This window comes from Martes martes, assembly GCF_963455335.1.
Source record: "Martes martes genome assembly, chromosome: 4".
NCBI classification, from domain to species: domain Eukaryota; kingdom Metazoa; phylum Chordata; class Mammalia; order Carnivora; family Mustelidae; genus Martes; species Martes martes.
The window spans coordinates 150,952,181-150,967,690 of NC_137891.1; the positions used below are offsets into that span (position 1 = coordinate 150,952,181).

Sequence of the window (15,510 nt, forward strand, 5' to 3'; positions counted from 1 at the left end):
CTGTATGTGGCATTTAAAAATCTCTTACTGCTTGTTCTTTTCAGTTCCTGGCACAGGGACAGTTATTTGTATAGCACAATTGTTATTATTGTGCAGCTTCACATATTCTTTCTGCCCTGGGCAAACATGAACAATAATGGGCTATCTTTATGCAATGAACAGCTTGGAAGCATGAGCTCCAGATTATCATTACAATTGTAGTTTAATTTTTTTTTTTCTGTAGCTTAGCACCATTTATATGGAAGGCCTTTCTCAAGTCTCATGCAAATAAACTGGTTCTTTGTGTATTCAGAGAGCGCCTCAGTTTTTTTTCCCCATAGTTTGAATCAAGCATCCTGTATTTCTGAATGCTGACATCACAGATACGCAGTGTTCTTGAAAAGCTGTTATAACAGTCACCTCTCAAGTTGGAATATAAAGAAATAAAAGTAGCTGTGGTGTCCCAGAAGGGTTGGTTGGGGAGAAAGAGTGGGGGTGAGAGTAGGATAGAAAGAAAGATGGAAAGATAGGCTGATGACAAAGTTGTTTGGGATCTAAGTTCTCCTCTTCAGGATCATCTTGGGGTTAGGGCTATTATAAATCCAGAGCCTCATCTTCAGTTTTCCATGTTCAAAAGCACCATTTTATCAAGTCTTCTTGGAGGTGATCAATGTCTACAGGACACATATTGCTAGTAAAAGGGCATGAATCAGAAAACTTATGTATGATTTCTAGCTTTCTCACTATGAATTTGGACAAATTCCTCCTCTGTAAAATAAAATTAATAATTCCCACAGGGCTGTTGTGAGGATTACATGCAATAATGTACATGAAAGCAGCATTTGTTGGTTGTCAGTACCCACATTTAAGTCATCAGACACAACTTTATTACCTAGGGAACATCTATCTTTCCTATAACAGGGATACATGAGTCAGATGTTCAAGGCACTCCTTTCTTATGGCCAACATATCTGCAAAGCTCTCTTAGTAATTGGACAGTTGTCTGGGGGGGTAGAATTAAATGGTGATCTTGAAGAATGGTATTCTTATAGCTACCACTAATTAGGCATCTATTCCAGTCAAGACTTTGATAGGACACTTACACATGATTTGTAGTCCTTATATCATTCCCGTAAAGTAGGTATTATTATCTCCAATGTACACATGAGGTATATGAAGCTTAGAGACCTAGAGCCATTAAGTTGTCCTAGAAAAAACAGGCAAGTCCTTTTTGTCAGCTCCATGAAGCTCGTTCTTATTATAATGAATTAGATCACAACATATCTTCCATTAGCTACATTTTACTCTCCTAAAATAGATTTGGGATATGACCCAGTGCTTCGATGAGATCTGGGACAGGCATTTGCAAACTGTCATTTAAAAAGAAATCCAGTCCCAGAAGTTCTAGGCCTTTTTAGGAGTTTGGACCGTCACTCCTATCACCCATTACATGTTGTTTTAAATTTAAACCAGAACCAATGAGTGGAAAGGAAGCTAGTACAAATTATTGGTGGTCTGGAAAGGGGTCTGGGACAACATCCATGTAAGAATTTTTAGCTTGTCTTTTCTTGCTGTGGGCTCTGATTATCACTATTGTTATTTGAACCAAGTCCCAAAACTACTTTAAGTGGTTTTACTGAAACAAGTTACTTACAAAATATCTGTTCCTTGGTTTTCTTATCTGTGAAATGGGGATAAAATAAGGATGCAAATAATAACTATCCATAACATTATGCATTTTTAAAAAGATTTTATTTATTTTGCTTATTTGACACAGAGAGAGAGAGAGATCACAAATAGGCAGAGAGGCAGGCAAGAGAGAAAGGGGGAAGCAGGCTCCCCGCTGAGCAGAGAGCCCGACGCGGGGCTCAATCCCAGGACCCTAAGACCATGACCTGAGCCGAAGACAGAGGCTTAACCCACTGAGCCACCCAGGTGCCCCAACATTATGCATTTAATTCACTTCAACAAACCTTTATCAGGTACCTATTTGACTCTAGGAGTTGTGCTAGATTCTGTATGTGAAAACATTTATAAATTGTAAATAGCAATTCTGAAAAAATACAATGTATTGTTTTTGATTTACTATAAATCACACAATGATTATAACAATAATAATTCCTTATGTTTCCTCCATATTTTCATACTGATCTGCTCATATTTTTAAAGATCTATTTATTTATTTATTTGAGAGAGAGAGAGCGTGAGCATGAGCAGGAGGGGTAGAGGGAGAGAAAGTCTTAAGCAGACTCTGTGCTGAGTATAGAGCCCAATGCAGGGCTTGGTCTCATGACCCTGAGATCATGACCTGGGCTAAAACCAAGAGTGGGACTCTTATCTGACTGTGCCACCCATTTGCCTCTGATCTGCTCATTTTATATATGAGAAGCTGAGTCTCAAACGGGTTAAATGATTTGTCCGAGGCCACACACTAAATGATTCCAATATTCTCATTATTAGGGGCATACCTAGCCTTTCTGGAAAACTTCCACTCTATTCACCCAAGAGTAATATCTTCTTTACTTCATATTGTTTAGAGGAATCTCTTTGAATAGCAAGTGAATTTGTAGTTCCCATAGTAATTTATGGGATGGCTTTCAGATTTCTTAACTTGTATCTACCTCTACAACTACCTCCATCTTTAGGTATTTTCATATATGTTATGTCATTCATCGTCACAACAAGCCTAAGGTTGTACAGCTGGTAAATGGTAGAGCCAGAATTGTAACCTGGATATTTCTGGTGTCCAAGCCCTATTTATTCCACACTGCTCTACTGCTTCAGTTATTAGCTGTATAAACTGGGCAAATCAATTAACCCCTATAATATTTTTTTCCTCATAATCTTCATTTACTGCATCTATAAAGTGGGTTTATACTTTTCAGAGTTGTGAAGCTGAAATGTGATAATATAAAATAGAAAAGTCAAATAGAAACATCAGTTGTGGTTATAGTTGATGAATGCACCATGGTAGAGTAATTTAAAACAGTATTCCCCGTTCTCCCTTGAGTTAGTAAGAATAACAGCCAAAAGAGACCCAAGGAGACTGTTGAGTAAGTGGTTGTTCACCAGACCTGCATGGCTGCTCTTTGTGGCTAGACTTTGTAAAAAGGGGTCTGAGCAGAGTCAGGAGTTTCTGGGGGCCCTTCTGGGATGGTTTGCCCATTTTGGCAAAGGTCTAAAAAGTTAGGTGAGGTTTACTCCATCAGCTGGCCTTCCTGGTATATTAAACGAGGGCTGCCATAATGGTGACAAGGTCATGGGCCTGATAGAGCTGTGGTTTGTTGGTGTGGGAAGCCACCATGACCGAGAAAGGAAGACCAATTCTGGGCAAAAACATTTATTGAGGCCTACTCTGTGGTAGGCTAAATGGTGAGTGGGATATAGTAATGAGTCAGTCCCCTGTCCTCAAGGATTTTACAGTGTGGTGGGGTAGAGAAAAGCCCTTAATTAACTCTTAAAAACAAGACGAGTATAATAAGAATCATATCAGAACAACTAAAAGGTGGGGCGGGAGTTCCTAGAAGGTTTCTTAAAGTAGTTGGCATATAAGCCAAGTTTTTAAAGATCAGGATTTCCAGTAACTTGTTTATTCCAACTGAAGATGGCAGTATGAGATAGTGTAGGATGCGTTATATTTAACACAAGCAGTAATGAGGCTTTTTATTGAGTACCTGTTGCATGCTAGGGTGTGAGGATATAGAAATACATCAGAAACAGTGCTTATTGTTGAGAACTCTCAGTGTAGTGGGGTAGACAGGTGTAAAGAGTCATTAGACTGATAATGACTTCGTAAAGTAGAGAAGAAATGTCAAAAGAAGAGTGTGTAACTCTGACTTGGGGAGGTCAGGAGATACTTTGCAAAGTGGAAAATACTTGAGTGTGTCTTCAGAAACTAGAAGTTTGCCAAGAGGACTATGGTAGGAGTTAGGAGGCTGTGGGCACCTGCACAGGTCCCCGTGCTCTTTTATAAAACAATGTAAGTGTGGCAGGCAGCAAGCAGGCAAGGATATTATTCATCATCCCTCCCGCTTGGATTTCGACTCTTGGAAGGAATGACTTAAAAGTCTTCTTTTTTCAATATCATGCCCTAATAGCAGATGGTTAAATGACAGGTTTTGGAGTGAGACCTGGATTCCAACCTGGCTCTCTTAATCAGCTGTATGACCTTACATAAAATACTTATTTGTGTTTTGGTTTCTTTATTTATACAACTTACTTGTGTCTTAGTTCCTTCCATTCATACAATTGAAAAATAAAATGTCTAGCACAGAATCTAGCATATTTTAATAAAGTACTGTTATTTCTATCATCTCATTTAGTTTTCACCTGGACTTTGGGTAGAGTTTCCCCCATTTTTCAGAAGCAGAAGGTTAGAGCAGGTAGGCGACCTGCTTAAAGTTTACGGCAGTCTGTAGTCTCCTACCCCTACGCAGCCCGTCCGCCTTACTGCTATGTCCGTGCCGGTTTTTCTCAGGCGGCCCTGGGGGTAGGACCCTGTCCGGTAGCGCGAAATCCGGTGCCAGGATTTGGGTACCGCCTCGCTGGCGCCGGGCGGGCGGGGCCAGGAGGGGCGGGGCGGGGCGGGCGAGAGGAGGGAAGTTGTCGAAGTTAGGGGAGACGCCCGCCCGCCTGCCCGGGCCTCGCCTCTGACCGCTCCCTCCGCCTCCTCCCCGCCCCGAGCCCCAGTCAGCCCGTCCTTCCTTCCCCTCCCGTGCATGATGGAAACACCATGGCTGCGGCGGCCCAGCTCTCCCTGACACAGGTAACGCCGGCTGCCCGTCCGGCTCAGTCGGCCGGTGTCCCAGCCCGGCCCCCTCCCCCACCGTCCTGTGGTTTACCGACCGGGGCAGTTTCTCTCGCCGCGGGCGGGGTGGCCTTCGGTGAGAGCTAGAGCGTGTGTATGTGTGTGTGTGTGTGAGTGTGAGACTGTGTGACTGAGGGAGGGCGCCATCCCGAGCCCGCAGCTCCGTCGCAGCAGTCGTGACCCCGCCCCACTCCCCCCCCCCCCCGCGCTGTGTCCCGCGGCCCCTTGGTCCCACTGCTGAGCGGACCGTGGCCCCTGCCCTGTTCAGCTGTCGTCTGGCCCCTCTCACTCCTCGCAGCTTTCACCCAGCAAGGAAGTTTCCTCCTTCCAGGCCAGAAGTACTCCAGGTGAGCTCCTGTTGAGCTCCCGAGGATCAGCCTCAACCCCAGGTCAGCCCTCGCCCCGCATGAGGCTGGCTGTCTGGGCTATGCAGCGCGCTTTTCGTAGTTAAAAGTCACCTTCCCGACCCAGACGCCCAAGGCCTCCTTTAAGATAGCCTTTCTTCTCAAAACGGGCCTCTTCCCTCTGGAGTCCAGCGAAAGCCCTCCCTTCCCCAGCAATTTCCAATAATTAGCCTCTCTTCCAAATAAGTCTTATACTCTCCCAAGTACTTCACCCTGCTGCCTCTTCCTGAATTCAGCCTCTTCCCCCCATCAGGTTTCCTTCTGGGTTGGACCCCCCCCCCCCAGTTCCGTCTCTCTTTGCTTCCACTCTTATGGGGGGGGGAGCTTTCTCTTAATCGCTGCGCACACGGGTAACAGGGAAACATACTTCAACAGGTGTGATGGTTGCTTCAGTCTTGGCGCTGGAAAGACTGTAGCGATCACTTATTATGGGGGAACCTGTTCTCAGGGTCTTTTCTCTTGCCTTTCTGTTTCCTGCAGAGTCCAGTCCTTGGGCTTCCCAGAAAACCTTGTGCTTCAGCTCGTTCATTCTGGGAGCCTCCTCCTTCCCTCTCTGTAAAGAAAGCCAGTTGTAATCTTCTCATGATGTTCGGGATGATGAGGACTTGCACCTGTCAGTCCCTTCCTTCTCCTTTGATGAAAACTCACCCCAGCCATAAACTTCTCAGGTTCTCTCCAAAGCTGGTGACCACATACTTCCCCATAGGGCCTACCACAGCCTTCCTTCCTGCCTTGTATCTCCCTGCCACCTTGTAGTCTCCTTGGCCTGGATTTGTTAGTGCTTATACATTTGGGCCATTGAGTTTTTTGTGTTGTAGCAAAAGGCTTTGGGATATTTCACCTAGCGTTCTGGAATACAGAAACTGAGTGAGGAATGTTCTCCCCAGGAACCTGGAGTCACATAAACATGTGCCTCAGGTAAAATAACCAACTTTAGTTTGTAGGAATTCTGTTTCTAAGTGAAGTCTGTCTTTCCCAGGTTTTCTTGATGTTGCTTATCCTATTTTGACAAGCAGATAACAGGGAAGAATCCTTGGAATGTGGTGTTTTGGTTTTAGTGGTGACTCTCTTTGGAAGGGTCCTCCAGAGATTTAAATTTGAGGAGTGGCAACATTGACTTTTGGGTGTTCGCTTTTTATGAGTCTAGCTAGTGACTTGCATTATACAAGATCCTGTTGGCAGCTCTTGCTCTCTGGTTGTGTTGGCCAATTCAGGCAGTTTTCCCCTCTTGAAGTTTTTGTTCTCTTGAAGTCTATAGATTTGTTTCTTAGTTGTTTGCATACTTTATTCTCTCCCTGGGTAATGTTTTTAGTTTCTGTTTACTGTCATTCATCTCTGGAGATTTTCTTTAGGCTCTGTCAGTTTTACAGACAGTTAAATAATTTAAATATGTTCTTGTGGTTATGTATTTAAATACTAACATGTACACAGAGTAAATAGTGCATCGGGAGTATTATCCTTAAGTGTCTCACATATGAGAGAACATATTTGAGAACATACATTGGTGGTTCATTTATATTGATAATTCAGATTAAGTCAATTTAGAATATTTTGATTTTAAGACATTAAGAGGCAGTAAGATCTATGTTAAGGGACAGGAAAAAGAACCTTTCTAAGTGTTAATATACCCTAATGTGCCTCGTTGTTATTTTAAAGCCTTTCTAATTTGTGTTTTTTAAATTTTTTAACTGCTTGAAGCAAATAAACTAAGGTAACAATGCAGCCTGGTTTCACATTCATTATTGATCTGCTTGTGTCACGCCCTACCATCCACCCCCAGATATACACACTTAGGCATACTCAAGTGAGAAATCCTCCAGGGCAGGGACATCTTTTAATTCATCTCTCTTCCTCAGTGCCCATCTGGAAGAAGGTGATTAAAAACTGTCTTATGAATGACTGAAAATTTTAAATGGCTCTGTGACAGTTAAAAGATTAAACAGTTGCTGAAAGTGGTTTCTGCCTCTGGTCACGAGATAATAATGGTTTTGGAGTAGGTTCTTCCATTCAACAAATATTGATTAAGTACATATTGTGTGCTAGGCACTCTGCTGGGATTGTCTTGTTTATAATTTTTTTTACCTTTATCAGTTAAGCAAAACTGACAGTTTGGGGGGAAAATGTGAAAAATATTTTAATTTACTCTTTCCTTCCTCTTTCCCTGCCTAACAACCAACCCACCAGCTCCCAGCCACCAAAATAAATTATTTAAATTATCATATTGTAGCTTCTAGAGAGGATAGAATACTACAGTAATGAACTTTAGTTCCAAGAGCTAACTCTGTGGAATGAGTTAGATCTCCAAGGCCTCAGTTTTCTTAATTTTAATACTCATTCAACAAATATTTGTTGAACATTTACTGTGTGCCAGGAATTACGTGCTAGGTACTGAGGATATACTAAGGAACAAAATAAATAACAGTTCTTGCATACAAAACATGGAACTTACATTGTAGTAGGGGAGTTTGAATTAGCTGATCTAAGCCCCTTTTCAGCTGACCTTCTTTTTTATAGATCATATGCTATGATTCGTAGCTTTAGTGGGACTTTCCCAGAGGTACTTTGTGCTGGGTAGCCTTAGTGTTTGTTTTCTTTCTTTCTTTCTTTCTTTCTTTCACTTTTGAAAATGTTAAGTAGGCTCCCTGCCAAGCGTGGAGCCCAGTATGGGGCTTGAACTCAACCACCCTGAGATGGAGACCCAAGCTGAGATCAACATTTGGATGCTTAACCAACTGAGCCACCCAGGTGCCCCTAGCCATAGTGTTTTCTAATTTCAGTTGTCTTCAGTAGACATTCTCTTTTCTTCTAATCGATGAGAAGTAAAACTTGAATCAGAAAGATACTGTGATTTTTGCTTGTAGTGACAGATTACAAGAAAGCTATTAATACTTTCTCTCTTTTAGCTTTTCCAGTTCCCCATTTCCTCTTCAAGCCTGTATTCTTTTTTTTTTTTTTTTAAGATTTTATTTATTTATTTGACAGAGATCACATAGGCAGAGAGCAGGGGTGGGGGCGGGGGGAGGAAGCAGGCTCCCTGCCAAGCAGAGAGCCCGATGTGGGGCTCAATCCCAGGACCCTGGGATCATGACCCAAGCCTAAGGCAGAGGCTTAACCCACTGAGCCACCCAGGTGCCCCACAAGCCTGTATTCTTGATAATACTACTGCTATCAGCTTTTCTTACTGTATGTATATATGTATTTACTATATGTATATGTAGTTTACTGTACATACAAGGGTGTTCCAGTATGCAAGGAATTTTACTTCATTTGAGTTAACACTCCATTTTACGAACTAGGGAATTTACATGAGCTAGTAAGTAATTTAAGATTTGAACCAAGGTATGTAGGATTTCAAAAGCTATTTCTCTGTGTACTAGATGCTTGGCATGTCCAGTGCTCCCTTGTATTTTTGATGTTCTTTTTCAGTAAATGCCCTATTGTCCTAATTAGATAGTAAACTTGAGGATGGAAGCCATGTCTTTTGCCTCTGAATCTCCAGTGTCTTTTATGATAGGTTGATGATAACAATTGTGGGTATACAAGTGGTGTTCTTGGTGATGGTAAAAGTTTTATTTTATTGAAATACGACATGATATGAGTATTTTAAATGATCATCTGGCAGTTCAGCTTTATGCTGAGGTTTTCTTGTTTAATTTAGCAGGGATTCTTTTTTAATAATAAAAAAGCCCTTAGAATGGGATTTAATTGAAAAAAATCTTAGTATATGGTCTAAACCGGAAGTGCTGGAAGAATACTTTTCCTTTTGGGGCGCCTGGGTGGCTCAGTGGGTAGAAGCCTCTGCCTTCGGCTCAGGTCATGATCCCAGGGTCCTGGGATCGAGCCCCGCGTCGGGCTCTCTGCTCAGCGGGGAGCCTGCTTCCTCCTTTCTCTCTGCCTGCCTCTCTGCTTACTTATGATCTCTTTCTGTCCAATAAATAAATAAAATCTTTAAAAAAATACTTTCCCTTTTAATGCTTTTTTTAAAATTGAAAGAGTGATATAACTGTATTACAGAAACTTTGGCAATTGGAGGAAAAAAATCTTATAATTTACAGTTTGTGGTGTTTATTTTCAGTTTCATTAAAGAAAAAATACATGATGTGTTAATGAATGTGTCATCTTAGTGATCTGGTTTAGTAATTATGACAGTAAATATCAGGACACAATATAAAAATTACATGTTCTCAGAAGCAGAAAGAGCGTTTTTATTTAACATGACATAATATTTGAGTGCTTACTATGGGAAGGGCACAATAATGATATTTTTCTCTTGTGCCTGCAGTTACAGTACATATACTCAGGAAATCCATACGTCTTTGAGTGATATCCAACCGTTCTCAAAAATGGCTTGGAATGTTCAGCATTTGGAGGAGTTGTCATAGTTAAAATTAATTAGGAACAGTTGGGTTTGTTCAGTACAGAGTCTCCCAGGAGTAACGTAAGAGTGTATTCTTTTGTTTTCACTCTATTTGCAGACAGTGATAATGGGCTAAAATGTAGTAGAAAAAGGTTGAGCATCTTTCTTTGGTAACAAATCATAGTTCTAATCTCCTCTCTCACTAATAGTCTGATTTAAGGACTCAATCTAAGGTGTCTTACTTGCTCTTCAAGGAATTAAACACACTTATACATTTCTTTGTTTCATGAATTTTGCACTTAATAATATTGGAACTCTGGAAACCAGAAGCAGGAAAATGGGTTGAGTGAGAGAGAGAATGAAAGAGAAAGAGAAAGAGAAATATCTGGTTACTTGGAGAATTGGTAGAAATAAATGGAAAGTTAATCCAGGCAGAGTTCATTAGGTAAAGCCATACACTGGAATTTCATGTTGAAGTGTTTAAACTCTCATCAACAAGATAAAATATTATGCCTTCATTAAAAATTGTGTTTAGGGGCGCCTGGGTGGCTCAGTGGGTTAAAGCCTCTGCCTCCAGTTCAGGTCATGATCCCAGGGTCTTGGGATCGAGCCCCACATCAGGCTCTCTGCTTAGCAGGGAGCCTGCTTCCTCCTCTCTCTCTGCCTGCCTCCCTGCCTATTTGTGATCTCTGTCTGTCAAATAAATAAAATATTTTAAAAAAATTGTGTTTATTAGGAGCTTGTAATAAGAGGAAGAATATTGTAATTTGAATGCTGTATTACATCAAAGTGGAGACATTTTATTTAGAAGAATGATCTAACCCAGTTAAGCATGCACAGAAAAAAAGACTGAAAGAAAAAAAAGCACCAAGATTTTATAATAGCATAGTTATAGTTTTATTTACCTTCTTTTCGATGGTGGACTTGTATTTCTTTTGCAATCTGCTGATTTAGCATTTCTGTATGACAACTTTTTTGGGAATATTTACTGTTAAAATGGATGACTATATATAATGTGAAAATCAGCTAATATTGCATTTACACTTGCATTTCATCTTAAACATTCCCATCTTTGTATTTAGAGAAATTGGTCAGAAGAATGATAATAACTATTGTTATAATTGGTTTGGAGAATTGTCAAAGGACTAATTTTATAAATTTGTATGCTGCTTTATGATTTACAAAGCGTTATATTCTTTCATTTGATTTTCACATTAACTAACAAGCTAGGCTATTGCTATCATTTCAAATTGGAGAATACTGAGGCTCAGAATTTGCAGCTTAAGTTTTACAGTCAGTAAATAAAAGCATAAACCCATGTTTAAAAAAATTCAAGCAGTACCAGGGAAAGCCTCCTTCCTGCTCTAGGTTCTGAATCTCCTTCCTAGAGACAGTCATTCTTGCCACTTTGTTTTGTTGTGTGTATTTCCAGCAATAATCTGTGATGTATATGTAAATATGCATGATTTTTCTTTTGAGTAGCCTGCATATTGTTTCATGGCTTCTTCTTATTTATTTATTTATTTTTAGCTTAATTTAGGAGATTGTTCTCTACCAGTACATATAGATCTCCTTCATTATTTTTAAAACTTTGGGATCTTTCCTTATATGAATGTACTGTAATTTATTTAACTAGCTACCTAATGATGGCCATTTATGTTGCTTCCAGTTGTTAACGACTAACAGTGTTGCAGTGAATATTCTTTTTTTTTTTAAAGATTGTATTTATTATGTCTTTGTTGGTTATGTGTTAAAATTATCTTCTACTTTGACTCGTCTTTCCACTTTGATTATGGTGTTTATGTTATATGTAAGTTTTAAACAATTCATGTACTCAAACATATCAGTCTCCCTCCCTTTGTAGTTTGTGCCTTTTGTACTTAATACACTCTCAGCGCAGAGTATGCTCAAATTTCTGTCTTCTCCCTCTGCTCCTCCCACCCAATAAATAAAAATCCTAGGGTGAAAAAAAAAAAGATTTTATTTATTTGACAGACAGAGATCTCAAGTATGCAGAGGTGGGGGGGAGGGAGTAGGCTCCCTGCTGAGCAGAGAGCCTGATGCACGGAGTTTGATTCCAGAACCCTGGGATCATGATCTGAGCCGAAGGCAGAGGCTTTAACTCACTGAGCCACTCAGGCATACCTGCAGTGAATATTCTTTTACATACCTTTGTGTACAGGTGTGAGTATGTACTTTAGTTTTTGGTAGCTGTCATTGTTGGGCCAAAACTGCTAATTTACATGTGGGAAGGTTGTACCAGCAACAGTTTGAGTGTGCTTTTCCTCCTCCATAGCTTCATTAGTACAGTGTATTAGCAAACTTTTGTTCATTGTCAATTTGATAAAGAAAAATGTCATGTTAAAAGTTGGCCTTATGCACTGTATTTTCTATCACATAAGTGCATTTTTAAATATTTTGTGCAAAAGTAAGGTAGAAGTGAGATATGAGAAACTTAACTTTGTGATACAAATAATGCTTTCATGAATTGAAAGTGTAATTAAAAAAGGTTGGCGCTCTTTTAAAAACTTGTTTTTATATAGTACCATATATACAAAGAAAAGTAAGCCTTACTTTCCCCCCTTTAGATTGGGGATTTTGTAATGGGAATTTAATGGTACCAGGAGTCTCATCTGAAATAATCAAGCTGCTTGTATCTTGTTATGTCTCAATAAAAATAAAAATAAAAATTTGGGGGCGCCTGGGTGGCTCAGTGGGTTAAAGCCTCTGCCTTCGGCTCAGGTCATGATCCCAGGGTCCTGGGATTGAGCCCCGCGTCGGGCTCTCTGCTCAGCGGGGAGCCTGTTTCCTCCCTCTCTATCTGCCTGCCTCTCTGCCTACTTGTGATCTCTGTCTGTCAAATAAATAGGTAAAATCTTTAAAAAAAAAAATTAAAAAAAAATAAATAAAAATTTGGCTAAGAACAATGGGACAAGACCATACTTTTTTGGGGGAGAGCTTCTATATTAATATTTTTTGAATTTTTTAGGTCATGGTTTTCAACTTTGCCACAATTGAATTTTGGGCCAGGTAGCTCTTTGGTGTAGGGGGGCTGTCCTGTGCATGTGGGATGTTTTGCAGGTTCCTTACTCGTGAGATGCTAGTAGCACTCTTCCCATTTGGGACAGTCAGAAATATCTCCAGATATTGCCAGATGTTTCCTGGGGGACAAAATTGCCCCTAGTTGAGCATCACTTGTTTATATATACTTTTTAAACTCAGTGATCCAGTAAGGCATATAGGAGATAAAGAAGTATGTGCTTTCTTGGGATAGGGAGAGAATAGTTGATCTTCATATTTTTATCCCTAAACCTGCCATGTGGCATGAATGGCTACTCGTGCATAGATTTTGAACTTAAGATAGTTAAATGGTAAGAAACTGGAAATTGTGAATTTAATTTTATATGTAACTTCTCTGCCTTTCTTAGTGTGGTCTTTAGTTGTGGAACAATTCTATCTAGTGGGCTAAGTATTAATACAAAGATACGGAAAGGAAAACATTCTTATACCATTATTAAGAAAGAAGAGGACTGATGTTTCATAAACTCCTAATAAGCAATAGATACTTTTAGGTGATTTACATATATTATTTCACTTAATCTTCATAGTGTTTATAAAGTAGCGATTAATCTTCTATATTACTTACTTAGGGTTGTGTTATAAGCAGTAGATTTTTGAGATTTGAACCCGGGTACATCTGTTCTTAAACACATTTGCTATACTGTTTCCTGTAAATAGTCTTTGACAGTAAGTAAGACAACTATGAAAATGAACATTCACATGATATTATATTCCTCCATTGTTATATAAAAGGAACAAATTATTGAGAGTGAGGTATGTGTATGTGTGTGTGCTTATGTGTGTAAGAGAGGGAGGGAGAGAGAAGAGATCAATATTGGGATAATAATAACAATAATTAATACTTAGTGAGCTCTTACCTGTCTGTCAGGCACTGTTTTTAATGATTTTTACAACCTGATGAACTTTTGAGTAATCCTTCTAACCTGATAACTGGATCATCCTTATTATCTTTGTTTCACAAAAAAAGGAAGAAATTTAAGCTCAGAGGTGAAGTAATTTGTTCAAGGTCAAGCTGCTCCTAAGTAGTAAAGCCAGAATTGTGAGCCAGGTAGTGTAAACAATGCATATAAACTGAATGAATGTGTTTTTTTTTTTTTTTTTTTTTGAGATTTTATTTATTTGACAGAGATCACAAGTAGGCAGAGAGGCAGGCGGAGAGAGAGGAAGGGAAGCAGGCTGCCTGCTGAGCAGAGAGCCCGATGTGGTCCTGGGATCATGACCTGAGCCGAAGGCAGAGGCTTTAACCCACTGAGCCACCCAGGCGCCCTGAATGAATGTGTTTTTGAGGGCAGAATAATAGCTCTGACAGATCTAATTATGGTAATAACACTTGGTTAACTGAACGTATGTTCTAGGCTGCAGCATCTTTTTATGTGAAAATCACCTTATCATTGCAAGGACCAAATCTCTAGAAAGTAATTATTATACCAGACAGTGGAGAGTTTTTGTAGACTTGATAGAAGGTAGTGTTACATTTTGCAACCTAGGAATTTATTACTCATGAAAACCTAAGCCTGTCTTGGTTTGTGTACATCATATCAGTATTTTCAAGCTAATACTCTCTTGGATATCATAGTTTGGACTTGGAGTTCCTTCAGTATTTTAATGCTAACGATAATACCATGTATCAGAAAAAAATTCCTTAAGAAACAAACTGTTTTATTAAATAAAACCGAAAATCACTAGGTCTAAGGATTTCTGACACACCAGATAGGAACATTGTGGAGAGCTAGGGTAAAATAATGGGAGATCTTGGGCTTTGCAATAAGAACGTCTTAGATTAAATCCTTTGTTTGTGTAATAAGTTTCTTAGCTTCTGTTTCTCTCTTTTTTTTTTTAAGCCTATAGAATGGGGGATACACTTTACTTGCAAGATTTGTTGTGAAGATTATGTGAGATAATGGGTACAAATGTCCAAGATCAGTTTAAATGGTAGCAGCTAATAATAATAATAACAGCAATAACAATAACTGCCTGCAGTAGCCAAATATTTATAGTTGGTGGATTTTACTTATTTATAGGGCCATTAATTTTTGTGAACTCTTATACTTAGAATTGTCACAGATCATGGATACCAAGGATTACTGGTAACTTTATTTTATCTTGTATTCTGTAGGTATAACACAGATATATCATTAGGCATATACGAAAAATGTGAAACTTCTGTGGATTAAAGATGCTGCTGTTATTGCTGGTTGATCTCTTTTATTTCAGAAACCATTTACTGAATGCCTCCTGTGTTGTCATCACTGTGTTAGGCCTTAGACATATAAGGAGAGAAAGACCTGGACTCATACATGCAATGAAGTACCTTTCAGTCTTTTAGGGAGATGAACACTGACTTTCTGGGATGATGATGATGATGCCTTGAGAAGGGGTGATGGAAGTAAGGCACTAGGGTGCTGTGGAGTATTCTGTGATTATGATGGAACATTTTGTGGTAGTTTAGTTTTTGAGTTGATTGGTACCATAGATAACATTTTAAATTGTACTTGAAAGGATAGCATGAAGCAATAGAAACATTTGATTCAAGTCAGAATGTATTTTGGTGCATAGGGTCCACATTGGGGGATATGCCATTTTCTTATGATTCATTCTCTGCTTTTTTTCCTTTGTATTAAAGCAAGAATTTTTAATCTGGAGCATAGGACATTAGGGAGGGGTTTCTAGGATAGCTTTCAAAGAATCTTTGACCTACTCTAAATAGTATGTAAAAAATTAAGAATATCAAGTTTTCTATCCCAGGGATACTCAGAAAAATTTTATTTTATTTTTTAAAATTTTAAAAAAGATTTTATTTATTTATTTGACAGAGGCAGAGAGCACAAGCAGGGGGAGCAACAGGCAGAAGGAGAGGGAGCAGCCGACTCCCCACTGGCAAA

At 39.5% G+C, this 15,510-nt stretch overlaps 1 protein-coding gene across 2 annotated transcripts in view; it reads left to right on the top strand.

Annotated features, from left to right (window-relative positions):
* The first annotated feature begins 4,554 nt into the window (after positions 1 to 4,554).
* The window catches only part of EPS15 (epidermal growth factor receptor pathway substrate 15), a 140,986-nt gene continuing 130,030 nt past the window's right edge, over positions 4,555 to 15,510 (top strand). The window contains exon 1 of one of the 2 annotated variants that reach the window (XM_080801409.1): positions 4,555 to 4,744. In XM_080801409.1, the coding sequence (XP_080657535.1) occupies positions 4,712 to 4,744 (33 nt within the window). In that variant the 5' untranslated portion in view covers positions 4,555 to 4,711. The remainder of the gene's footprint in view (positions 4,745 to 15,510) is intronic. The other variant, XM_080801410.1, reaches the window with a different exon arrangement.